Source organism: Macrobrachium nipponense, chromosome 4, assembly GCF_015104395.2.
Source record: "Macrobrachium nipponense isolate FS-2020 chromosome 4, ASM1510439v2, whole genome shotgun sequence".
Classification (NCBI taxonomy): Eukaryota; Metazoa; Arthropoda; class Malacostraca; order Decapoda; family Palaemonidae; genus Macrobrachium; species Macrobrachium nipponense.
In genome coordinates this window covers 41,647,468-41,674,586 of record NC_061100.1, presented here as the reverse complement: position 1 = coordinate 41,674,586, position 27,119 = coordinate 41,647,468, and the positions used below count along the sequence as shown (strand labels likewise).

General features: G+C 45.3%; 2 protein-coding genes across 6 annotated transcripts in view; one reads left to right on the top strand and one right to left on the bottom strand.

Annotated features, from left to right (window-relative positions):
- The window catches only part of LOC135210888 (src substrate cortactin-like), a 354,847-nt gene that overhangs the window by 67,209 nt on the left and 260,519 nt on the right, over window positions 1-27,119 (top strand). The window lies entirely within an intron of this gene.
- LOC135210646 (src substrate protein p85-like) overlaps window positions 1-27,119 on the bottom strand; it is a 108,686-nt gene that overhangs the window by 50,470 nt on the left and 31,097 nt on the right. The window contains 4 exon segments of the mRNA XM_064243432.1: window positions 5,762-5,874; window positions 6,049-6,159; window positions 7,324-7,434; window positions 14,766-14,941. Of these exon segments, the coding sequence (XP_064099502.1) occupies window positions 5,762-5,874; window positions 6,049-6,159; window positions 7,324-7,434; window positions 14,766-14,941 (511 nt within the window).

The window sequence follows — 27,119 nt, the reverse complement described above, 5'->3', positions numbered from 1 at the left end:
GCAGGTAAAATTTTTCGCAAATTGGCTTTCGTATCTCGAGTTTTTCGTTTTTTAAGTAAGTAGAGCCTTTCGTATCTCGAGGTACTACTGTATAACATTTTTAGTGGCTTTTTCTTAAGTTTAAACTAAAAAAATAGGCTGTTTTAAGCATTTTATAGGCAGTGGCAATTCTAGGGGTGGCCATGGGGGGGCAGCTGCCCTCCCAGATTGTTTTGGCCATGCCCCTGGATTGCCCCCCACTTTTTTAATGAAATATTATATATAAAATTAATCATTATCGAATATAACAATAGCCAGTAACTAGTCACACAACATGATTATGATTTGGTTATATCGCTAACACTCACATTGAGTGAATCAGTAAATATACAGGAAACAGGAAATCCAAAACTTAAATCACAGAGAGACAACCAGTTCACGCTTAAAAAGCAATGATATTTGAATTAGTATCCCATGAGGCTACGAAACTGACAGTTTTCTTTAACACTATCACAAACAGTGTCACACATATTACTGCAATTATGAATGTTACTATCTAATGCTGTATATCAAAGAAACAAAACTCTCCATGTTGATGTATTTTGTATCTATAATTCATACATCACTTGAAATAAAGATAATGTATATCTATTAAGAAATAAGAAATTAAGGTATTTTGATTTATTCGACTTCAAACACCGCAAAGTTACCACAGTAACTGTATTTGCTGGAGCATGTCATTGAAAATGTAGGTGAAAATTCCAAGCTTAATGTAAATATTACAAAGGCCTGTTTCCAGCATAACAGCTGCACCCATGTACCATTGCATAATGTAATCGATATTAGTAATTGTCCCTAACATACATGTTGACAGTACCGAGCAATGTTTATAGTAGATTAGAGTTTTTTATTTATAGCTCTGTGGCTTGTTCAAGGCTTGTTCAAGTCTGAAGTGTATCAGCAAATACATGGAAGTCTTGGAGCCTTTCTGAGTTCCTTGCTTGTTTGTAAACATATAAATGTTTTATATGTGGCAAAGAAGTAAACATTTTGGTTAGGCTGCCTAAGAAATATCTGTTGCATATGTTAACTGTTATAGAAGACATTTTGGGAATAGGTAGGCATTATGATTCATTAATTATCATTATATACACAATACTGTACAACTTAGCCTTCCTAATTAGCCTAGGCTAACTTTAAGCTATCATAGGCTAATCAGGATCAAGGACCAGATTGCATAATCTGGCAGATTTTTCCAAATATAAGGGGAATGTCCAGTTGGTTCTTAGCAATATAAAAATTGCTTATAAAAAAAAACAATAATACGATATTTTTCTTGTTGACAGATGTCTACTGATATGTACAAGGCATTGTGGGATAAGTTCATTACTACTCAGAAACGTAGTGCAACAGAGGAGAGTGAATCTGAAGTGTCTTCGACAAAAAAGTCAGAAGGGGATTCTAATGCTGAAACTACTGCAAAGGTCAGTGCATAGTGCACTGCCATCTCAGATACAGAAAAAGAAGGAAGACATTGCACCAACTGATATCTCTATCTATGCTAGTTCTAAACCTGTTCAACCACATTTAAAGGAGTCTCCTAAGCATAGTGAAGGAAATACCACTGCTTGGTCAATTGTTGGTGCTTGGTTTGATAAATATGATTGGGCTGAGTACATTTAAGAATGTGATGCAATGTTCTGTTTTGCTTGTATGGCACTTTACATCACCTTCTCATGGCAATGCAGATGATGCATTTGTAAAGAGTGGCTTTAGATGATGGAAAAAGGCACAAGGAAAAGATGGGGCCATTGGAAAGCACCTGAGCTCATATATCCACAAATCCTCCTATACTGTGTGGATTACCAACACAATAAAACTGATAAAACATCCATTAAACAGAGTATAAGTGAGGTCTATCAGAAGAAAGTCTGTAAAAATCGTCATTACATAAAAACTCTTGGTGAGATTATACTCCTGACAGTAACGCAAAATATAGCACTAAGAGGTCACAGAGAAGGTGACGATAGAAGGTGATGATGAACAAAATCCAGGAAATATCCATAAACTTCTTAGATTCATTGCCAAACATGATCCTGTTATAGCTGAACATGTCAAAAGTGGTAAAAAAAAATGAGAAGTACACCAGTTCTTCAATATAAAATGAGATGATTGATACATTTGCATTAATTATGAGGGAAGAAATAGATGGAACAAAATCCTGCCATTACTTTTCTGTTCAAGCTGATGAAGCCAAGGATGTGGGCAAAACTGAGCAATTAGCACTAGTAGTACAATTTTATGATGAAATCTCACACTGTATTCAAGAATATTTTATTTCAATCACTCCCATGTCTTCATTGGATGCTGCATATATCACAGACATATTACTGAAAACTTTAGAAAAATTAGGCTTAGATTATAAATCTTCTCTTGTTGGCTTAGGATTTGATGGAACATCAGTCATCAGTGGAGGAATTAGTGGCCTTCAGAAAAGTATAAAAGAGAAAGCACCTTTTGCTTACTATGTTCATTGTTATGGTCATAAGCTCAATTTGGTTTTGACAAGAGTTGCAGTTAAGAATGTACTACAAGCATCTAATTTTTCAGTCTTCTTGAAGAATTCTATATCTTTGCTAGTAATGCAGTGGTTCATGAGAAGTTACTTTCTATACAGCGTGAAATGTTTCCTGAAGAACAATTCGAGAAACTTCAACATCTCAGTGATACATGCTGGTGGTGTTGGGATACTTCCTGTGAAAATGCTTTATTACATCTGGAATGTATTATAAGACTTTTGAAGGAGACTTCTGCAGATGATACTGTAGCTCGAGCTGTATCTGCTAGAGGTTTTTTACTTGCTCCAATGGATGCAGAATTTGTTTGTTTATTGCAGTTTTTTCTCCAAAATTCAGGGAAAAATAAATAAAGTACCTCAGCAGCTGCAGGACAAATAGGCAGACCTTGGAGAAGCAGCTAAACTTATTTCTTGTCTTCGTGAAGATTTAGCTGATGTAAGAAACTGCAACTTAATTGAGAAATACTCTAATAGGGTTGACGAACTCTGTAAAAAATGTGACATTTCACCAACAGTGACAAGAAAACATTCAAGAAAACCTTGACAGCTCTGTGATTTTATCATGCTGAAAACAACTGGCCAGAGAGTTGTGGAGCCAAGTCATGCACAACACGTCACAATCTTGTATGAAGTACTAGATTGTTTAAATAGTGAATTAGATCGTCGTTTTTCCAAAGATTCATTTGTGATCTTCTGTGGCATTTCAGCTCTCTGTCTTGCAGGACAGACGTTCTTACATGGGGATGACTTGAAGTCATTTGCTTTATCATATTCAGTTAATCAAAGTAATTTAAAACAAGAGCTAACTTTAGTTAAGAATACTCCAGAAAGAACCTCAGCCACCTACATCATTAGTGGCGTTTTTTGTCATTTATTCATCTGTATAAATCTGCCTTTGATTGCTTATACAGGTTACTATTAATAGCTGTAACACTTTCCTGTTACTAGTACTTATTGTGAAAAGTTTTTCCAAAATGAAAATAGTAAAAACATTTCTTAGAAATTCAATGACTAGTGAGAGACTAAGTAACACTGCATTATTATCAATTGAAAGTAAACGGGCTGAGAGTATTGACTTAGATAGTTTTGTAGATGAGTTTGACAGCCGACACAATAATCGTAGACTCAAACTGCACTAAATATTTTGAGAACTGTCCCGACATGGTCCATATCTGTTTTGTGTTCAAATGTGTAATATAAAACTTACCATTCTTTAATAATTGCATATTGTTATGAATTGTAAATGGTTTTGTGAAATGTCGAAACCTTTTGATTTTGAAATTGTCATGACAAGCCTCATATCTGTCTGTTCATTTCATTGATTACATAATACCTTTCCTTACTTTGTTGTTCAAATGTGCATTATACAAACTTGCCATTCTTTAATAATTGCATATTGTTTGGGATTGTATATAGTTTTGAATGTCAAACAACATTTTCAGAATAGTCATGACATGGTCCATATCTTAAAGTTGTGCAAATGTGTATTACACGAACTTAACATTCTTTAATAATTTGCATGTTGGTTGGGATTGTATACGTTTTGATTGTCAAACTGAACCTTTTTCAGAATTGTCATGACATGCCCCATGTATATCTGTTCATTTCATATAGTTACTACCTTTACTTTATTTGGGTTCAAATGTGTATTATTTTTATACATACTATCCATTCTTTAATGTTAGCGTATTGTTTGGAACTGTATATAGTTTTGAATGTTAAATTTTCATATCATGAAAGTCAGGTAAAATATCAGATGGATGCTTTACAGTTGTTTTGCTTAGGAATCAAACAAAATTCTATATGAACCTTTACCTTTAGTCAGACTTCCATTCCTCCATGAGTTTCAAAATGTTTTCCAAAATTGTAACTATTTTTACAGTCACCTTTCCTATGATACCCCGCAAACAATTATCTTTGCCGAAGAGTTGCCCCCCCCACTTTTTGAGGGGTAGAATCGCCACTGTTTATAGGGGTTCCAACTATTTGCGGGGGAAGGGTGGGGGGGGGGGGTATGGTATGCATCTCCTCGAACACGGGGGGGACACCCCTGTACGCATTCTGATTCGGTGGCACACACATTTATTTGCAGGAATTGCAAGTGTTACAAATGAAAATTATGACATGTAAGAAGAAAAGACATGAGTCTCCTGCTTCTCGTTCCTCTCCTTTGTGTTTGGTGTCATTGCATGCTTCGGTGACTCCGGTGCATGCTCCACTCAAACTTGGAGAACAGAGGACTTCCTGGTTGATACTTGTGCCAAAAGGAGAAGATTAATTTCTTCTTTATCTTCGAGATGGGACTGTCACATCCCTGTAAAAAGGAATGCGCAAGAAGTAGTAGTTGGCTCTGCAATTGAGTCATTCTAATACGTAACCGCAGCCGAAGAAATCGACGGACAGGGAGGAAGCTGCTTCAAGTACAGCTGTAAGAGTGATGGGAAAAGTTTTTGGAGATTCTTCAGGAGAGTTTCGAGAGTCTGCAGTAGAAGTTTATCAGTCAACCAAGACCAGTGAGCAGGTTCCAGTTTCTCCTGTACAGCCCTTCAAGAGGAGAAAGGACGACAGCATGCGTTACAATGTTGGAGCATTCTCCTTTGAATGAGGGCATTCACTTTGCTAATAGGCCAGGCAATAGTGAAGTTGTGGTTCACCCCTGGGCCACACAATCAAGGTCTAGAGTTGATGGCGGAGATGTTGGTTACAATGTACGAAATGCTTCACAAGAGCTGTCAACCTGGAGGGATAGGCGGCATTCTCGGTTTCATTCGAGGAGGAGTGAAATATACCAATGTTCATGTTCACTGAGCAGCTTTTCAAGACCTGGTCATGATTGGCCGTTGTATCATATAGGTGCCATGGTTATAGGATTAAGCAGCCAGGAATTCCAAGGCTGTGATATACCTTCCTCATCCACAGACCAGAATGTTTTGGAAAGGGAAGAAGCAGAGAATCAGGAATTTCTTGCCTCTTATGCGGAGGTTATTGATTTGATTTGTCAATTCAATAATCTTTCAAGAAAGTCTGAAACTCTTTCTAAGATAGCTCCTACTGGAATTATTTGATCAATTGACTAGGATGTTTACCTTACAAGTTAAACAGGTAAGAAATTTATATAAAGAAAACGAAAACTTCTGAGTTAAAATACAGAAAACAAAAATCTATAATAAAACTGCTACTAAAAACATTACAAATAATAATTACCTTTCTCTGGCTTTCATGCTTTTCTACTTTTTCAATATGATCCCAACCAGCTGCAGATTTATCCTGGCGATCTGACATAACTCCAAATTTGCCACCAAAACCCTGTGTGTAATCTGCAAAAAATGACAGTATTTGTAAAAAACATACATATGCAATGATGATATGCACCCAAGAAAGACTGATATGGAATAATTTTCTTAACGTATGTATAGGGTCTCAGTATAATGAAATAAAAGACAAAATGAAAGCAATATTCTAAGCAAGGCAAGGAGTATAAATTACCTTACCTTTCTGACTCTCATGCTTTTCAACTTTCTCAATGTGGTCCCAACCAGCTGCTGATTTGTCCTGCCGATCTTTCTGTACTCCAAACTTTCCACCAAAGCCCTTTGAATAATCTGTTGGGAGCAAAGTTGCAGAAAGCTAAGCAATAACAGCAAATGGAAGCACACAAGATTTTAAAAATCACAGCATTTTAAATAGTAAAGCATAAATTTCATCAAGCTGTTAACTGTATATAATTCAGCTACCTAATAAAAAAGCTAATAAGTGATCTACGAGGACTACAGGACATTTTGCTGACATCTTCACTTATTTTCAGGGTTTACATATTTAAGGGATATTTGATCATTTTTTTTTAATTAATAAAATAACTCAAATAATGTATTATGTAAAGGCCTTTGTGTCTTATTATAAAAAATAAATACACATGATTAAAAAATCAAATATACCACAAAGACCAGTAATCACTGGATAATCTTTGTTATATGTATAATATATGCCTGACCCTGAACTGTTAAACTATCAAGTAAATAAAATTACAGCCAATTTATGAACCTGACCCACTTCTTTAAAAACATGTGAGCAAAGCAAGGCCAATGTTTAACTTGCTTTTTCTTCCTTATCAGTTATGTACTGTCATGACCATCATAATTAACGTTATAAAGTTTGTTAAATTTAAATGAACCACTTACAGTACACACGATCTCTGAATGTTTAATACAAAGGAGTCCATGCTTACCCATCCTACATCCCAAACTGCTTATAGCCTTTAAGTTTGTGTTTTAGTTTAGCAATTTATTAGTATACCTCAAATTTCTTACTTTTACCAAGTGTTCTGCTCTTTCTTATATATTACCAATTTATTGATGCTGTTTTCTGAAATAAAAGTCTAAAAGTTTAGGCAGAAGTCTTAGCTTTAAAAAGTTTTGGAGTTTGAGAACCTATTCATAAAACAGCAATAACTAAATAACTCTTCTAATTTAATAAAGCAGAAAATCTACAGGATTAGATTCATGAAGTGCTACTTTCCTCTGAATGCTTCTATAATTTCAGTGGATGAGACAATACAAGGGGAGAAATTCAAACTTTCAAAGATAAACAGAAATATAAAACAAAATTACATTATTTCAAACACGTAAAAGAATTAAATTTTCCTTACTGCTTCTTTTTAAGAATTTTAGGACAAAATTTCTTGAGCTTGCAACTTGCTTTAAGAGGTTTACATAATGATCTTTTTAGCCATTCTTACAATAACATGCCATAAATTAAAATACCTATACCTTTTTGACTCTCGTGCTTCTCCACTTTTTCAATGTGGTCCCACCCAGAGGCGGACTTGTCTTGACGATCTGCCTGGACTCCAAACTTTCCACCAAACCCTTTGCTATAATCTGTCAAAAAAATCTATATCTAAACTATATCTTCATCAGCAACCAAGTTCATGCTTGTTTCATCCCTGAGGAAGTTAGTTATAAAAACAGTTTAACTGATCCAAAAAGCTTAGCTCTCAGATGAAAAGTCCTCTTCTTCAAATGATGTGTTCAATTAGTCTAAAATTACTTTACTCTTCTGTTCCCACAACAGACAAGAATGCATTCTTCATATTTCTGATAACTGCTGATGGCTCCTCCATCAATTCCTTTTGTAGAAAAGCTGCATGTACATTTGGCAATAGACTAGGCTGTACCTCCAAGACAAATATGATATTGTAATGATACAATTCAGTTTGTTCATAGTTACCTGGCAGATATATATATAGCTGTATTTTCCGAAGTCCGACAGAATTTAAAAACTTACGACACACGCAGTGGGAGTCAGGTGGTTAGTACCCATTCCCGCCGCTGGGAGGCGGGTATCAGGAACCATTCCCATTTTCTATTCATAATTTTTATTTCCACTGTCTCCTGAGGGGAGGTGGGTGGGTACTTGATTATATATATCTACCAAGTAAGTATGAACAAACTTAATTGTATCATTACAATATCATTTTGTTCATGAAACTTACCTGTCAAATATATATATAGCTGAATCCCACCTTTGGTGGTGGGAGTAGACAGAATAGAAGATTTTAGGAAACATATATATGCAGATAATTGATATCTTGGTACCTTACCTGTTAGCATAGCTGGCTTCGTGGTTACTGCCACGTAAGTCTGCTTGAGCTACTAGAGTTGCCAGCGAGGTAGAGACCTATATAGCTGGTGCACTCCAGATGATCTGTCAACAGGGGCGAGACCATGACGTGACTAGACCATTGACCATACAATGTAGGGCAAACGAAGTAAAACACAACACCCCTGGCATAGCCTAACCAAAGGTATCCCACTTAGATTAAACTAATGAAGGGAGATCCGCCCCAGGCGGTCAACCCCAACACAACCATAATTAACACAAGTTAAAACTCCCTAACCGTTAAAGGATAGGATGAGTGCTACCTCCTGCCCCAAAAACAGTGTCTGCAGCAACGTATGGGTCCTAGCGAGTAGCAATTTTGTTCGTATGTTGCTTTCACCTCCCGCAGGTAGTGTGAAGCGAACACCGAATTGCTTCGCCAATATGTGGCACTCAAAATGTCTTTGAGTGCCATATTTTTGTGAAAGGCTACCGAGGTAGCGATAGCCCCTCACCTCGTGGGCTTTCACTTTTAGAAGGTTCATATCACTATCACTCCACTTTTCATGAGCTTCTTTAATCGTACTTCTTAGGAAGAACGCCAGTGTGTTCTTCGACATAGGAAGATCCGGTTTTTTTCACCGAGCACCACAAGTTCTCAGAAGAGCCTCTGCAGGCTTTAGTTCTCTGCAAATAGAATTTGAGAGCCCTGACAGGACACGGAGGCCTCTCTCAGGTTCATGTCCCACTATTTCCGACAACCCCCTTGATCTCAAACGTCCTCGGCCAAGGTTGGAAGGGTTCTCGTTCTTTGCTAAGAACGTAGGACTTAAGGAACAAACCGCACTATGATCCGTGAAAACCCAATCTGCTTGCTTATAACCTGGATTTCGCTAACCCTCTTCGCCGTCGCCAGAGCAGTTAGGAAAATGATCTTCTTCGTCAGATTACTAAGCGAAGCTGAATGGAGCGGTTCGAACTGACTTGACATCAGGAACTTAATACCAAGTCCAAGTTCCACGATGGTACTTTAGGTTGGAGAACCTTCGTAGTCTCGAAGGATCTAATGAGATCATGAAGGTCTCTCTCATTTGCCAAGTCGAGCCCTCTGTGTCTGAAGACTACAGAAAGCACGCTCCTGTAGCCTTTTATCGTGGGAACAGCTAATTTCACTTCTTTTCTTAGGTAAAGAAGGAAATCTGCTATCTGGCTCACAGAGGTCGTGGTGGAGGAAATGCCCTTCTTCCTGCACCAACCTCTGAAGACAGCCCACTTCGATTGGTACACTGCGATTGAGGAGGGCCTCCTTGCAGTGGCAATCGCCTTAGGCACAGGTCTTGAAAAACCCCTCGCTCTGGCCAACTTCTTGATAGTCTGAACGCAGTCAGACTCAGAGCGGGGAGGTTTTTGTGGTACCTCTTGAAGTGGGGCTGTCTGAGTAGATCTTTCCTTAGGGGCAGAGTCCTCGGAAAATCTACAAGGAAGGACATTACCTCTGTGAACCAGTCGGCCGCTGGCCAGAAGGGGGCGATGAGGGTCATCCTCGCTCCCTCTGATGCCGCTGAATTTCCTCATTACCTCCCCGAAGATCTTGAAGGGGGAAATGGGGGAAAGGCGTAAAGGTCCAGAACTGGTGAACAATGCAGCGGAAGTCTCCTTGTCCGGGAAGTTGCGAAAACGTCCACATGAGGACGTCCCCACAGCTTCCACAACGACTGGCATACCTCCTGATGAAGGGTCCATTCCGTCGGCAGAAGCTGTCCTTGCCGACTGAGAAGGTCCGTTCGAATGTTCTCCACTCCTGACACGAATCTTGTCAGGATCATGACGTCTTGCGACTTCGCCCATAACAGGATTTCCTTCACGATGGCGAACAGAGAAGGAGAGTGGGTTCCCCCGTTTCCTGAGGTATGCCAGGGCTGTGGTGTTGTCCGAGTTGATCTGAACCACTTTGTTGGAGACTTCTTCTTGAAAGAACCTTAGCGCAAGGTGAATCGCTGACAGTTCTTTGAGATTTATGTGCCAGGACACCTGTTCCCCTCTCCAGGTGCCTGACACTTCTCTCCCTCCTAGTGTTGCTCCCCAGCCCGTGGAAGATGCGTCGGAAAACAACACTAGGTCGGGGTTCCGAAGCTTGAGCGAAAGCCCTTCTGCAAGCTTTCGCGGATCTGACCACCATCTTAGGTGTTCTTTCACCTCTTCTGTCAACAACAAGATCGCTTCCAGATCTTGTTCGCGCTTCCAATTGTTGGACAGGAAGAATTGAAGTGGTCTGAGGTGCAACCTTCCCAGAGAAACAAACTTCTCCAGTGAGGAAATGGTCCCCAGCAGACTCATCCATTCCCTCACCGAGCATGTTTTCCTTCTCCAGAAACACGGCTGACACCTTTGTCTAGGCATTGAAGTTGTCGCCCCTGGGACGGAAAAGCCCAAAAAGCCACTGAGTCCATCTGAATCCCCAGATAGACTAAGGATTGAGAAGGAGTCAGATGCAACTTTTCGAGGTTTACCAGAAGTCCCAGGGACTTCGCTAACGACAAGGTCGTGTGAAGGTCCTCCAGACACCGGTCTTGCGATGAGGCTCGAATAAGCCAGTCGTCCAGGTAGAGAGAGATCCTTATCTTCGCAAGATGGAGCCACCTCGCAACGTTCTTCATAAGGATGGTGCAAAAAACATCGGCGCTGTGCTTAGACCGAAGCAGAGTGCCCCTGAACTGGAATACCTTCCCCTTCAGGACAAACCGCAGGTATTTCCTTGATTGGGGATGGATGGGACATGAAAATACGCGTCCTGGAGGTCTAGTGAGACCATCCAATCCCCAGGTCTTAAAGCTGCTAGCACAGATTGAGGTGTCTCCATCTTGAACCTCTGCTTGGTAATGAAGAGGTTTAGGCTGCTGACATCCAGGACGGGTCGCCACCCCCCTGACTGCTTCGGCACTAGGAACAGACGGTTGTAAAAACCTGGAGAATCTAGGTCGAAGATCTGTTCCACAGCTTGCTTCTCGATCACTTTGATCTAGTAGACGTGCAGCCACTTCTTTTGCTTTTCCTCCTAGATACGAAGGAGACAAATCCTTTGGTGTCGAAGACAGCGGGGGCGACTTCAGGAACGGAATTCTGTACCCCCTTCCTCACGATGTCCAGCGACCAAGAGTCGGCACCTCTCTCTTCCCAGGCTCTCGCGAAAAGTAGAAGTCTGGCTCCTACCGGCGGCTGAAGGACTTCCAAATCACTTCCTACTCTTTGAAGGAGCGGGGTTTTGCCTCTGGAAGTGCCTCTTCCTCGAGGGTCTGGTTTCGAGGAAGATCCAACTCGAAAGGGCTTCGATTTCTTGGCAGAAGAGACCCCAGAAGATGAAGTACCTGCTGGTCTCTCGATGACTGAGCCAGAAGGTCTTGGGTTGCTTTCTCTTGCAGACTTGCGGTATTGTCACCTTTACCATAGACTGGGGGAAGAGATGGTCTGAAAACGGAGCGAAGAGCAAATCCGCCTTTTGCGCTGGAGAGACAGATTTAGCTGTAAAGTTACAGAAGAGTGCTCTTTTCTTAAGAAGTCCCGTGCTGAAATGAGCAGTCAACTCCTCAGAACCATCCCTGACGGCCTTGTCCATGCAAGACAATACACTGGACAGCTCCCCCAGACTAATGGAATCAGAACTCCTGGACCTGGCATCCAAAACTCCTAGACACCAGTCGAGAAAGTTAAAGACCTCTAGAGTCCTGAAGGGGCCTTTAAGATGAAAATCTAACTCGCTATGAGTCCAAGAGACTTTCGACGAGGACAGAAGGGCCCTTCTGGAGGCATCCACAACGCTCCCAAAATCACCCTGAGCAGAGGCTGGAAGTTTAACTCCGACGTTTTCTCCAGTCTCATACCACATACCTGCTTTCCCGCAGAGTCTTGAAGGTGGCAGAGCGAAAGAAGTCTTACCTGAAGCTTTCCTCCTCTTCATCCAATCATGGACTTTGCGAAAAGCTTGCTTTGTGGAAAGCGACTTCTTCATCTTCACAAAGCACAAGCACGAGACCTTAGACGCTTTGGATGAAGAAAATTGAGAGGGAGGATGTGCAGGAGCTTCAGGCTGAAAGGTGTCTCCAAACTCCGATTGGAGAAGAAGAGTCAAAACCTTGTAGTCAGTCGAGACAGGAGCCAACTGTTGCTCCTCGTCCGCTTCGACGAAAGTGTCACTAACTTCCTCTTCAGATACTGGAGAAGTCGGAGGAAGTACAGAAGAATCTCGAGCAGAACGGAGGGCAGTAGAAGAAAAAGCCTCTTGTGCTGAAGAATTCTCAATAAAGAAAGCACGGCGAACAGGTAGAGTTCCCGCTTCCACCTGAGCTTGCGGTGGTGTGGAACTGGCGTCCGCAGGTGCGCGCTTCGTGTCCGATGCCACACGTCTGGCGCTGACTGGCGCGCCGCTCGACATCCACTAGTGCACAGGCTGAACAAGTCCACTGGCGCGCGCTTGGCGTCCACTGAAGGGCGCTTGACTTACACTGAAGCGCGCTCGGCATCCACTGGAACACGCTTCTGAACATCAGGTTTCGTAAGAGCGGGTAATACCGCTTCCCGCGAGTGAGAAACGAACTTCTCACCTCCTCTAGAGAGCCGCTGGGGAGCGGAACGAACTCTAGAGGGAGACTCAAACAGAGAGAGAGACGAGCGAGGAGAAGGAGAGGGAGAACGTCTCGACTTCTTAACAGGAAGTCTGTCTCCTTATTAAGACGACGGGGAAGTCTCTCTAGAAGCAATAACATCCTGAAGTTGTTGCTGCAGCGACTGAAGAATCTTCTTGGTAAGTGAAGCCTCCTTTTCTGGGGAGGGGCTGATCCTGTGAGCAGGAGAGTGGCGAGGGGACGCCTCCTTCCTACTCCCAGGAACCGCCACTTCACGCACTCTGGAGCGACTGTGGTGCTCGAACGAGTCACCTTCTAGCAAATCGACGTCCGAAGAATCCTTACGCTTCTCTGCGGCGGAAAAGCAGCGAACGCGCTATCAGGTGAAGAGCAAAGTTTCGGAGAACAACTTGGACGTGAAGCGTCCACCCGAACACAAACAGTTCTTTTCAGCGGACGTGATGCAGCATGAGAGCTCCACCCCTTACACGGGAGGAAGCCTCCGAAGACGAAAAAGCACTCCTTGAGGAGATGTGCACGCGCATGCTCCTTGGCAGTCTGGGAAGTTTCATCAGATGCTGCGAAGGCACGCCAGATCGGTGGGGGTTCCTCGTAACCCTCCTTCGGCTTTCGACATGCTCTCTCCCCGTAACCTGGGTTAGAGTCAAGCAGAGGTCCCGCCTAGAGGCGAAATAAGGCCGATCTGACGCACCCTCCACTACACAAGGAAGGGGCACTATCACTGCACTTTTGCACTTCACTTTTGCTCTCAAGAGCCATCACTTTCGATTCCAAGTTACGAATCGACTCTAGAATCAAAGATAAAGTATTACCTTCTACAGACACTGCTTCAGGGCCCGAAGGCAACACTACAGGGTTAGGAGCATTAACTACAGAAGGAGGGTTAACAGGAGAATCATTAATTTCTTGCCTACCTGAAACACTCCTTAACCTATCCCGTTCAAGTTTCTTAAGATAGGTTTCATACGCCTTCCACTCAGAATCTGTTAAACTTTCACACTCCTTACAGCGGCTTTCAAACGCACATTCATGCTCCCTGCAACCTTTACATACAGTATGTGGGTCTACTGAAGCTTTCAGTAGCCTACCTCTACAGTCAGACTTAGAGCAAAATCTAGCGCTAGCTGAACTAGACCCCGACATCTTATCCAAAGAAAAATCTATACCAAAATCAATTCGATCCACTATTAACGTGTGCCTAGCCACTGATCCAAGTCAGATAACCAAAAAAAACCAAAAGGGATACTCAAGTAGCCAATAAGTTTCCAAAATCCAGACGGAGGTGCTGCAAACAGATGTTTACAACACCGGCGACAGAAAAATTATGAATAGAAAATGGGAATGGTTCCTGATACCCGCCTCCCAGCGGCGGGAATGGGTACTAACCACCTGACTCCCACAGCGTGTGTCGTAAGTTTTTAAATTCTGTCGGATTTTGGAAAATACAGCTATATATATATCTGAAAGGTAAGTTTCATGAACAAAATTTACGTTAATACAACAATTACTAAAAAATTCATTTATCCAGTAGCTATAGATCTCATAATTGAAAAAATAAAGGGCATTTACTTCATCACCAGAAGAGGGACAAGAAAGCATGATGGAAGCAAATAATGTATAACAAAATATAGAAGCATAACGAAGGCTGTAAGTCAGCATTAATTGCCAGGCATTAACACCAACAAACAATTTCACTCCTTGAGGACTAATCAATATCTTGTCAAAATTAAGGATTAATGTGAAACAAAGTGTGACTGTATAGAGGTATTGACTTTTCTGATACTTTTCAACCAAATGAAAAATTATGCACCAGAAAAACAATACATATTAGTGGATACAGTACGAAGAACTAAACAGAATATCGGTTTTATTAAAAAAACAGATTCGGCCATCAACCTTAATATTCATAATCCTATTTAATTGAAAAGCATCACTTAAAAACTAGGCACAAATGTTAATGTATACCTAACCTTTTTGACTCTCATGTCTGTCCACCTTCTCTACATGATCCCATCCCACAGCAGACTTATCCTGACGGTCAGCCTGTACTCCAAATTTACCACCAAACCCAGTAGCATAATCCTTTTGGGAAGCATGTTTTTCCACCTTTCCAACATACTCATGACTTTCAGCACTTTTGTCCATCCTAAAATTACCAGGAAGGTTAAAACAAAATTTCCTTTAATGTCTCAACTTTGACTTTTTTTCAATTTTATCTATACGAAAGTAACCAAAGATAACAATGAATTTTGTAACGTTTCCTTCTTTTTGCCTTAATTATTGGTAAGTACAATATGTGATAATGAAATTATAATAACAATAAAAATTATAATTATCACAACACTGCTAAGCAACAAACCACAAAAATAAGTCCCATAATTTTTACCCAGCTATAACATACAGCATTGGGTATTATACAAGTTTTGGAAAAACTATGTAACCAACTTGTTTTCCACATTTACATGTACAGTAACATAAAATACATTGTAACATATAAGAAATATAATGTAAAATGACGTTATTATGATATAACAAAGTTTCATGTATACTTACCTGGCAGGTATATATATAGCTATATCCTCTGTCGCACTGGCAGAATTTTCAAAACTCGCGGCAACCGCTAGGTCACTGGTAGTTCAGGTGATCGCCACCCCGTTCCCATGGCGCTGGCACTCGGAACCATTCCCATTTTCATAAGATTTTCTCTGAACCCTGTCTCCTGAGGGGAGGAGGGTGGGAATTTGATTATATATACCTGCCAGGTAAGTACTATACATGAAACTTTGTTATATCATAATAACGTCATTTTCATGTATGACACTTACCTGGAAGGTATATATATAGCTGATTGACACATTTGGGGGTGGGTCAAAGACAGCAACATCGTCAGAGTTTAAAAACTTCAAAAAAATTTTAGAAAAATTTAAATTTCTTTGGTTCCTTACCCTGCCTAAGGTAGCTGACTTCATAGGTCCTGCCTCTTAGCCTTCTAAACCTTAGTAGCTCTCAACTAGGATGTGACCTGAATGTTGAAGAAGCTATCAAAAGGGTCTGACAACTGGACGAGATCAATTTGTTGACAGGAAACCCTAGCCCTCTCTTACCACGGGCATTCATGCTAGGAAATGTTAGACCACCTGAACCACACACACACACATTATCCCTAACAAACTACACTTCCAAGAAGGAGTTCTGTACGGTGTTCCTTCCTTGTTTCAAAGGACCTTATGAGGTCTCTCAGATCCAAATTGTTGGGTAATATCTAAGCCTCTGTGTCTAAAAACTTAGGCTAACATACTTCTGTATCCTTTGACTGTTTGAGTAGATAAACCTGCTTCCTCCTTCAAATACAGAAGGAAGTCTGCAATTTGGGTCACAGAGGTACTGGAAGAAGAAACCTTCCGACTCTTGCACCACTTACGAAAGGTCTCCCACTTCGCCTGGTACACCTTGATTGTTGAGGTTCTTCTTGCTCTGGCCACAGCATTGGCTGCTTCTTTAGAAAACCCCCTCGCTCTGACAAGTCTTTCGATAGTCTGAACGCAGTCAGACCCAGAGCGACGGTGTTCTTGTGATACCTGTTGAAGTGAGGCTGTTTGAGTAGATCTACTCTTGCTGGAAGTGTTCTTGGTATGTCCACTGTCCATTCCAGTACCTCTGTGAACCAATCTTGGGCCGGCCAGTAGGGGGCTATGAGAGTCAGTTTTGTCCCTGGACTCTCCCTGAACTTCTTCATAACCTTTCCTAAAATCTTGAACAGGGGAAAGGCGTATGCATCTAGGCCCGTCCAATCTAGAAGGAAGGCATCTACTGCGACTGCTTGACGGTCTGGGACTGGAGAGCAGTATGTCGGTAACCTCTTCGTTGTTGCGGTCGCAAAACAGGTCCACCCACTGGACGACCCCATAAATTCCACAGGCTCTGTCATACTTCTAGATGTAGGATCCACTCTGTAGACAGAAGTTGACCTTCCCTGCTCAACAGGTCCGCTCTCATATTCTTCTCCCCCTTGCAATGAACCTGGTGAGCAGGGTGACGTTCTCCTTCTCTGCCCACAGAAGGACTTCTTCCGCCAACTTGCACAGCGATACGGAATGAGTTCCTCCTTGCTTGCGAATGTACGCCAGAGCTGTGGTATTGTCTGCGTTGACCTGCACAACCTTGTTGCGGATCAACGCCTTGAACGCTTTCAAAGCCAAGAAAATCACCATCAGTTCCTTCTTGTTTATATGCCAAGACGCTTCCTCCTTGCTCCAACGACCTGACACTTCTTGAGGGCCTCCCAGAGTCGCTCCCCAGCCTGCGTCCGATGCGTCTGAAAATAATACAAGGTCTGGGTTCTTCTGTTGGAGCAAACGCACCCTCTGCTAACTTCCCTGGAGTTAGCCACCATTGCAATTCCTCCTTGATCTTGTAAGGAATCCGAAACAGGAAGGAATCCGGTTGCGATTTCTTGGCCAGACTTCGGTCAGGAAGATTTGTAAGGGTCTCATGTGAAGCCTTCCTAGAGAAACGAACCGCTCCAGCGACGAGAGTCCCCAGTAAGCTCATCCACTCTCGCGCTGAGCATTGGTCTTTCTCTAGAAAGGCTTGCACTTTCTGAAGGCACTGAACTTGCCTGTCGGGGGATGGAAAAGCCCGAAAAGTCGCTGAGGAAATCAGAATCTCCAAATAGACTAGCCTCCTTTGTTGGGGATCAGATTCAACTTTTCTAAGTTCGCCATCAGACCCAATTCGTTTGTCAATTCCAACGTTACTTCTAAGTCCTCCAGACATTGTTGTCTTGATTGGGATCTTATAAGCCAGTCATCTAGGTAGAGAGAGACTCTGATCCCTAGTAGATGCAGCCACTTCGCCACGTTCGAAATCACTCTCGTGAACACCTGCGGAGCTGTGCAAAGTCCGAAGCAAAGGGTTTTGAACTGAAAGACCCTGTTCTGGATCACAAACCTTAAGTACTTCCTGGATCCCGCATGAATGGGGATGTGGAAGTACGCGCCTTGAAGGTCCAGGGTAACCATCCAGTCCCCTGGACGCACCACTGCCAGTACTGATTCATTCGTTTCCATGGTAAATTTTGTCTTTTCCACAAACAAGTTGAGATGACTTACATCCAGTACTGGCCTCCATCCACCCGATGATTTCGCCACTAGGAAAAGCCAGTTGTAGAATCCTGGGATGAGTGGTCCAGAACAGGTTCTATTGCTCCTTTCCTGATCATGGAGAGGACTTGCTCCTGCAGAGCCTCTTCTTTCTCTGGATCGTTGTAATGAGCCCCAAGATCCCTCGTGGGGGATGTAGAAAGAGGTGGCTTCTTCAGGAAGGGGATCTTGTAACCTTCCCTAGCTATCGTGACGACCCAAGGGTCCGCTCCCTTGTTGTGCCAACTTCCCAAAACTCCTGGAGTCTGGCCCCAACTGATGACTGGAGGACTTGTGCTTCATTGTTTGTTAGCGGGCTTCGACCCTCTCTTGGAAGGAGCCCTTTTACCTCTAAAGGAGGGGCGAGAAAATGTTTTACCTCGAAAGGGCTGTTGAGCCTGTCTTGACTCCTTAGGTGTCTTCTTAACCCTTAAATGCTGAAGCAGTTTAAAATGACAATTTGTCCAAAATTGCATTTTTCCTAACTATACCAACCTGAGGTCCTTTTACATAGGAAGGTACTAGCGGCAGCTGGATAGGTCGTAAGCTTTCGAACAAGGGGTTCGGTAGTTAACTGCTTGTCCGACAGCGCGCAGCGCGCGACTGGGAGGTAAACAAATCACTTTTGCTTTTGGTCCAAGCAAAAACTGCAGAGTGAGGGGTGGCATGAGGTGGGGCTATGTGTAAAGGACCTCAGGTTTGTATAGTTAGGAAAAATGCAATTTTGGACAAATTGTCATTTGTTCCGACACGGCTACAAACCTTCGTCCTTTTACAATAGGAAGACTCACTTCTTGGTGGGTGGAATCTGAGTCTTTTGTGAACAGACTGGTGTTCGCCCAACCTTGGAAGCCTCCCTGGTCGTAAGAGCGAGGGAGGGATCCAAGCCTCTGTCCGATTGATCGGGGTGTGCACCGCAGGATCAATGGTCAGACCTCTGGACCGATAGTACTAAGAGAGAGGCAAGCGTATCTCTTCGTACCAGCAATGTAAGAACTTGTTCCTGTACAGGAGCAAAGATAAAGTCATGGTTTTGACTCTTGTAGGCATCCACTTCCCCCCCTTGTAGAAGGAAGTGGTGGATATTCTGCTCCTATCCCTAGTGAAAGGGATAGGATGGGGCTCTGTCATATAGCTCACCGGCATCTCGTCCTTATCCACAGGGTGATGACCGTATCCCTCTACCACACAGGTAGGGGTAGAAAAAGATAGAAAGAGAAGCCAGTCACTTCTCATTCACTATCTATTCATAACAGTCCACACCAGGACTCGATGCTGTTCAGCCTGCTAGGGTCTGGGTGTTAGCTAGACGGACGTGTTGAGCAGCCACCACGGGTCCTAAGGAAACCGATCCAAGGACCTATGAGCAATATCCAAGAGGTATAAGGAAGGTGCCGGTGGTCTGGTTGTACCAGACCCCTACCTTCCATACCTGCGCCACGGAGAAGTTCTTACGAAACGCCAACGAGGGGCCAATACTTCTGACTTCGTGAGCTCTCGGACGGGACGTACGGATGTCGTCACTACCATCAGCCTCATACGCCCTCCTGAAGACCTCACGCAGCCAGGACGAAAGAGTGTTCTTGATACTTCTTTCTTGGTGACCCCGTTGCTAACGAAGAGGCGTCGACACTCAGGGCCCGAGGTGTCGAGTTCTCTTCAGATAGCGCCGTAGCGTACTCCCAGGACAAAGCAGCATCTCATCCACATCATAATCTGCATGAAGTTCCCGTACTCTCTTCGCCGATGCCAGGTCCAGCAAGAAGAGGGTCTTGTGAGTTCCCTGGGTTGGCAAGACCTTTGGAGGCTGCTCTTAAGCAAGGAGATCTCGAACGAGTTCGAGATGTCCAATCCCGTCAGTTTCAGGACGAGCGTCAAGGCTGGCTCTGTATCCTTTGACTGTGTGGGAACTTAGAGGAGCTTCCTCGGCGAAGAAAAACGAGGAAAACCGCTACCTGCTGAAGAGTGGCTCTGAGAGGAGATAGGCCCCGTCTACGACACCAACCACAGAAGACGGCCGACTTCCCCTGGTACACAGTGCAGAGGACTGACGGACGTTTCCAGCCATCTCTGTTGCCTGCGGCGCTACGAAAAAAGCTTCTCGTTCGCAAGAGATGGTGGATAACAGCCAGCCGTGAAGGACGTAGGGGGGGGGGGGGGGGGGGGACTGGACTGCTCGGTGGATACCAGCTCGACGTGTGGCTGGGCGAGAAGGTTGTGCCAATGGGGAATTTCTCTCGGTTCTCTTGCGAGAAGAGCCAGCAGGTCCAGGATACCAAATGGCCTGTGGCCATTTGGGAGCCATCAGGATCATCCTGAGATTCGGGATGACCAGTGCTCGACTGATCACCTTGCGAATCAGGCTGAACGGGGGAAAGGCATAGGCGAAGAGGTTGTCCCACGGTTGTTGAAGAGCGTCCTCTGCAGCTGCCCATGGATCCGGCACGGCCGAGAAGAACACCTGGAGCTTCCTGTTGTGCCGGATGGCGAACAGATCCTCGACTGGTCGCCGCCACAGGTCGAAGAGCCTTTCCGCCACGTCCTGGTGTAGAGGCCATTCGGTCCCTATCACCTGATCCCGACGGCTGAGCGTGTCTGCTACTACATTCCTTCCCTGGAATGTAGCGTGCCGACAGCTTTATTGAGTGCGTCCTCGGCCCACTCGTGCACCTGCCGAGTCAACTGATACAACGGGAGAGACACTAGGCCCCCCTGTTTGTTGACGTAAGCCACCACCGTGGTGTTGACGTACATCAACACCACGAGTGTCCCATCAGCGGTCCTGGAAACTCTTGGAGAGCGAGGAACGCTGCCTTGAGTTTCAGTACATTGATGTGAAGGTGCTTGTCGTTCTCGTACCACACTCCTGAAGTCCGCAACTCTTCCAGGTGTGCGCCCATCCCTCGGTCGATGCGTCTGAGAGCAGCTGCATGTCCCACCCGGGGGGAGAGTCGCAGAGGCACTCCTCTAAGGGGTTCCTGTCGTCCAGTCACCCGGCTAGGTCCTGCCTCACCTCCTGTGTCCGTGACAATGGAAAGCTTGGGGGATCCGTCGCCTGTGACCAACTCCTCCTTCAGTCTCCCTGAAGAGACCGCAGGTGAAGACGCCCGTTAGGGACTGGCTTCCCGAGTGACGACAGGTGTCCGATCACGACTTGCCATCGCTGAGCTACCTGTTCCTGCCGAGACAGGAATGGTTGGCTGCCTCCCTGAGTCTGCTGATCCGCGAGTCTGCGGGGAAGACTCGCTCTGCTACGTGGTAGATCAGCCATAAACCCAGGTACGTTCCATCCTTCGCTTGTGCTCGAGATCGGACTTTTCGAAGTTCAGCAGAACGATCCCCAGATCACGACAGAACTCGAGCAGTCGATCCTGTCCTGTAGCAACTGCGAGCGGTAGCTCGCCAGGACTAACCAAATCGTCGAGATACCCCATCAGACTATCCCGTGCGAATGGGCCCAAGCAGACACCAGGGTGAGACACTCGCCCCAGGTGTAACACCTGTGGGGCGGTTGAGAGACCGAAGCGAACGTGGCCTGAGCTGGTACACCGTCCCGTCGAGGATGCAAGCGGAGTACTTTCTGGAGGACTGAATGAATGGGTATTTGTAAATACGCATCCTTCAAGTCCACTGAAAGCATGTAATCGTTCTCCCTGATAGAGCCGAGCAATGCGCGTGCCGTCTCCATCGTGAACTGGGTCTGGAGAACCAACCGGTTCAGGAGAGAGAGATCTATCACCGGGCGCCAGCCTCTCGTAAACTCTTCCACCAGGAAGAGTCGGCTGTAAAAGCCCGGTGACTGATCCGTGCCGATTCTACAGCTCTCTTGCTCAGCATGGTCTTGATCTCCTGTCTCAATGCTACGTCCTTCGATGCCCCTGGAACGTACGCCTGCTGTTGGACCTCGTTGCCGTAAGGAGAGAGGGAATGGGGGAGGAAATGGATACTCGCTCGCCCCATTCCCAGGAACTAGCAGTTGGAGAAGAGTAGGAGCAGCCATCGCCTTGCGGCGATGTGGCCTCTCAGAGTCTGGGAAAACGTATCGTCAGGAGAAAACGTTTTCCCGAGGAGGGTTACGAACTCTCACTGTAGGTAAGGGTCTGCCGCCACTGTGAACGTCGTCTGTGTGGGGCTGATCGACACCTGACAGGAGAGAGCCGATACCGCTCCGACTCATTCCAGTCCTCGTCGAGGTCGAAACCTCAGGAGACCCGAAGAGGGGATTTAAATACGGTGTCCGAAGACACGTAGAAAAACGCCTCTGTCGCAGTAGAGGAGGTGAAGTAGCTTGTTCGACCGTCCAGAACTGAGAGAGCCTTCTTGTCCGGAGACGAGAGACTACCCGGTTCAACACAGTCGGCAAGCTCCGATCGCGGCAGACCCACCGTCGATTTGGGTTCCCTCTCGGGCCCCCCAAAACGACTCGAGCCGAGACGTGGGCTCTGCTGGGTGGGAGCGGCGATCCTTCCCCCGAGGTCATTGTGCTGACGAATCAGCGCCGTAACCTCGGCAAAGTTCCTCTGGATCTCGGAAGTCACAGCATCTTGCAGAGTGGGACCGTTAAGCCCTTCGAACAAGAGCATATTCCGAGAACCTTCCTCCTAAGAAGGGGGAACAGCGACAGCCCTCTCGGTCTTCCCCATCCACTTGCGCATACGTCCTGGCCGGTCCAAGAACCGTGCCTGGCACGTAGGGCGCTGTGGTGGGATCATGAGGGGCGCACCCCTCACGATCACTCCTCAATACCTCGCTCCTCCCGGTGTAACCCGAGGAGGTTGAAGGTACGGGAGAGGCAGACCTGACGCTCCCTCTTTGCTCGCTGGAAGAACCAGCAAGGGGGGCTTTGAGGGCTGCAGGCGATCGTCAACCCGCGGTGGCGATCGAGCTGCAGGCCTGGTCGAACCGTCTCGCTGTGGAGAACGGCTGGACTGAGCACAGCGGACCCGATCTCGAGTGTCAGAAGAGCTGGTGCTGGTTGCCGTACCCGTTCGCTTTCTGTGAGAGCGACGGTCAGGCGACCTGCAGGCTCCACTGTCACAGTGAGACCGGTGCTTGTCCTCACGGCACGTCACGTCGCTGGTTCCAGCCGTGGCTGGCACCGGCGAACGGGAGGACCTCTTCCCAGCCTCAGCCCGTGGTCGGTCGTGGACCGTCACGTCCCCGGGTAGCCAGCTGTTCACCGCGAGAGTGAGAGCTGGTCTGGTGATAGTCGCATGAGCGGCTGTCACCAGTCTTCCGCCCCGTGCCGTGAACCTGACGCTGAGCGGACTCAGAGGTCTGGTTCCTGGCTGCACGGTCGCTGGTAGGCGACCGTACACTCGGTACCTCCGCGCGAACGAGGGCCGAGACGGACCCTGATGCAGTGGCAGAACCACTGACACCAGGCGAGGAAGTACCGGTGTTAGCCGGTACCCCTCTGGTCCCCGTAGTCTTCTTCCTTGCGGAAGAAGAGCGGGCCCCGCTCCCGAAGGAGCAGGAGGACCAGCGGAAGGAACCCTCCCGTCCCACCGAGGTGAGACGGGTCCCGAGAAGCTCCCGAGGGAGACTTCTTAGGAGGGAGGAGGCGACCTTCTTCTTCCTCGGCTGTGAAGCCTTAGAAGTCGAAGGGGAAGAGGCGGCAGCCGACGACGATGAAGAAGATGAAGACGACGACGACGACACCTTCCTCCTCTTCTTCGTCAGCGTTCCTCAGGACAGACGTAAGATCTGCTATCCAGGGCGGAGCCGGGGCTGCTGTAGCCGAAGCCACAGGGCCCGGACGCACCTGTACAGACAGACCAAAGTCTGGGGTAGTACCGACCAACGAACAGGGACGACATCAGCAGGTATGGGCATCTCAGGAACAGCCGGCACAAGCCAGCACAGCATCGGTAGGGACAGCCAGCGCAGCAACGGCAGGGACAGCCAGCGGCAGCAACGGCAGGACAGCCAGCGCAGCAACTGCATGGACAGTCAGCCCAGAATCGGCAGGTTACGGCAGGCAGCACCGGAAAACACAAGGAAGTGAGCAGCAGCCAGCATCCTGGTACCGGCGGCAGGTCCAGGGGCGCGCTCTAGGGCAGCGGAAGTGTGGTCGCTGCAGCGCGGCAACCACGAGCGGCGGCGGCACGCCCCTCTCTCGGTACGGCGAACGGCACTTCACAGCGGCTGTAGGCAAGACTGTTACCACGTGAGGCGAGTACACCAGGTGAGGAGGGACGTCGTCACCTGGTTGCGTGGTCACCACTCCATGGGTGACCGCACCAGTAGGCCCAGGACAAGAACCGCTAAGCCCCTTGGACGACATAGCACGGCCCTGCAGAAATGGAAGGACGCCCATACCTCACCAAGGTCCACCCTCGTGGCAGTAGCACCTGCGGAAATAACAGTAGTAGCGATTAGTGGGGGGGAAGTCCCCTCGCGCGGGGTGGTGATCCCTCTCCGAACGAGTGGAAGACCCCTAATAATAATTGTACATCGGGCACCGAGCGCCCTCCCCCGCGCTCGACGGATCGGGCGAGGAGAAGAACGCCGATAACCTCCCCCCCCCCAAGGGGAAGAGCCATCTGTGGGAACTGAGCGGGGGGGGGGGTTCTCGTTCCCCACCCCGCACAGTACCCATGTACCCAACAACAATATCAGAGCCCGAGAGCAATCGTGCCATCGGCCCGAATGCAAGGGCATAAGGATCAATTCCCTGACTGAGCGGAACTTGAACCAAATAAATATTGATGCAATCAATAATAAGGAATAAAATGAAAATGCATCTTGCAAAACGATTCACTTCACAATGGAAATAAGGGCTCGGATCGAGCGCATTTGCGCCCTCGGTACCGAGCGCAAGGGTGAAAGGATTCATTCCTTACCTTTATGGATCAAGGTTTCTGGAAACCTTGATCCATAATGAATTGATGCAATCAACAAATATATGAAAATGAAAAGACTACTGCGCTTGCGATTCACTCACAATAAAAAGGGGAAGGATCAAGGTTCCCGGGAATAGCGGAAACATTGATCCCAGTAAACAATGCAATCTCAATAAAAAATGAAAATGAAAAAGAACTGCACTTGCGATTTCACTTCATTCAAAATAAAAAGGGGGAAGGATCAATTTCCGGGAAGCTCGGAAACTGAACCAACATGAGTATTGCTACAATCAAAATAATATATGAAAATGAAAAAGAATACTGTACTTGCGATTCCACTTCCATACTGAATAAGTTTCCGTGCCGAGCGCATTCGTTCGGCAACGGGCATACAGGTCAAAAAAATATAAATGAAAAGAGCACTTACTTACGATTTTCTCACACACATTTCCAACCCAATCTACGCTCGGAGCGAGCGCTCCCGCCCTCGGCACCGAGCATACACAATACGAGGATCATTTCTGGGAAAATGAATTCCGCACGTTAACTTACGCCATTCAGTCCCGGCAACTCGGGTAATCGGAGGGCATGGTGACACCAAGATCCTTTAATTCACAATTGAATTCAATGAAATGATTGTACTTAAATTCAAGTTTCAGTTTCACTAGATAATTAGAAAATAAAAACAACAATCATGCGAAAGCAAAACGACGATGAAGGCGTGCACAGGAGAGCGATGATACCACGTCCACACGCCAGCAGGCCGAAAGCAAAAGTGGTTTGTTTACCTCCAGTCGCGCGCTGCGCGCCTGTCGGACAAGCAGTTAACTACCGAACCCCTTGTTCGAAAGCTTACGACCTATCCAGCTGCCGCTAGTACCTTTCCTATTGTAAAAGGACCGAAGGTTTTGTATGCCGTGTCGGAACAAATAAAATTGGTCTCCCGTGTGCAGGAGGTGTTTTGGACAAAAGTGAGCGAAGGAAGCGGAAAAAATATCTTTTTCAAAAAATCACAGCGCGCTTATTTTCAAGATTAAGAGTTCAGTTTTGGTTCCTTTTTTTTGTCATTGGCTGAAGTTTAGTTATGTCAACCATCAGAAATGAAATAAAACAAAAAAAAATTTAGCAGATTAAATAAAGAATGCCAATTAATATGATAAGCGCAAAACGAAATTTCATATATATAATTGTATTCAAATCACGCTGTGCGCAAAACGGTTAAAGCTAACAAAGTACGTTTTTTTTTCGTTGTAATGTACACTAAATTGCGATCATTTGGTATATAACACATTGTAAAACAATAAAAGCAACACAGAAAATATTATCATAAAATAAGGCATGAATTCGTAACGCGCGGTCACCGAGTTACAACTGGTCCGGCTTACGACGTTCCGAGGTTACAACGCTTTTTCTTTAATATTCATTGAAAAATCCGCCCTGGGTTACGACGCTTGTTCCGAGGTTACGACGCTGACGCTTCCGACGCTCCGAGTTAACGACGCTTTAAAAAAACGCATACTATGATAAGAATCCTTTATAGTTTAGCACAGTATATTAATAAAAGTAAGTTTTTGGTTAGATTACAGTGGTCCCCCCGTATTCGCGGGGGATGCGTACCAGACCCCCCCGTGAATAGCTAGAACCCGTGAATGTTTGGAACCCCTATAAAAATGCTAAAAACAGCCTATTTTGTTAGTTAAAACTCAAGAAAAACCCACTAAAAATTTTCTTACATGGTTTTTTTAATAGTTTTATCACAAAAAGTGCATTTTATGATGAAATTCATCAAAAAAAACCAGGAATTTGTGGATATGTAGCATAGAAAAATACCGGCTGAATGCGCGAATTTTTCTGCGAATAATGCAGGGAAACGTTCCTGAGAGAAATCCGCGAATGTGTGAGTCCGCGAATCTGGAGAACGCGAATACGGGGGGGTCCGGGGGACTGTACAACAAAAATTTTGAGGTTATGATGATTTTCGACGCTTTTTATGTCGTTATTTTAAAATTTTTTAGTGATGCCTCATATGCGGAACTAGTTTCCAAGCGAATGAATACACTAGCTTGGGATGCGCAGTTTACAACAGTCCAAAAGCGCAAATAATGAAAAAATCATTGCTTGTTTCCAGTATACATAATTAACAAACTAAGTTTCTGGTTAGATTACAACACAAATTCCAAGGTTACGATGGTTTTTTATGCCTTTTAACGATACCTCATACGCAGAACTAGTTTCTGAGCGGAGGGCGCATAAATTAATTTACGCTATTAAACTGTATGGTAACCATAGTCAAGGATAAGGAACGCATTCTCAAACAGTATACATATCCTTTAATACA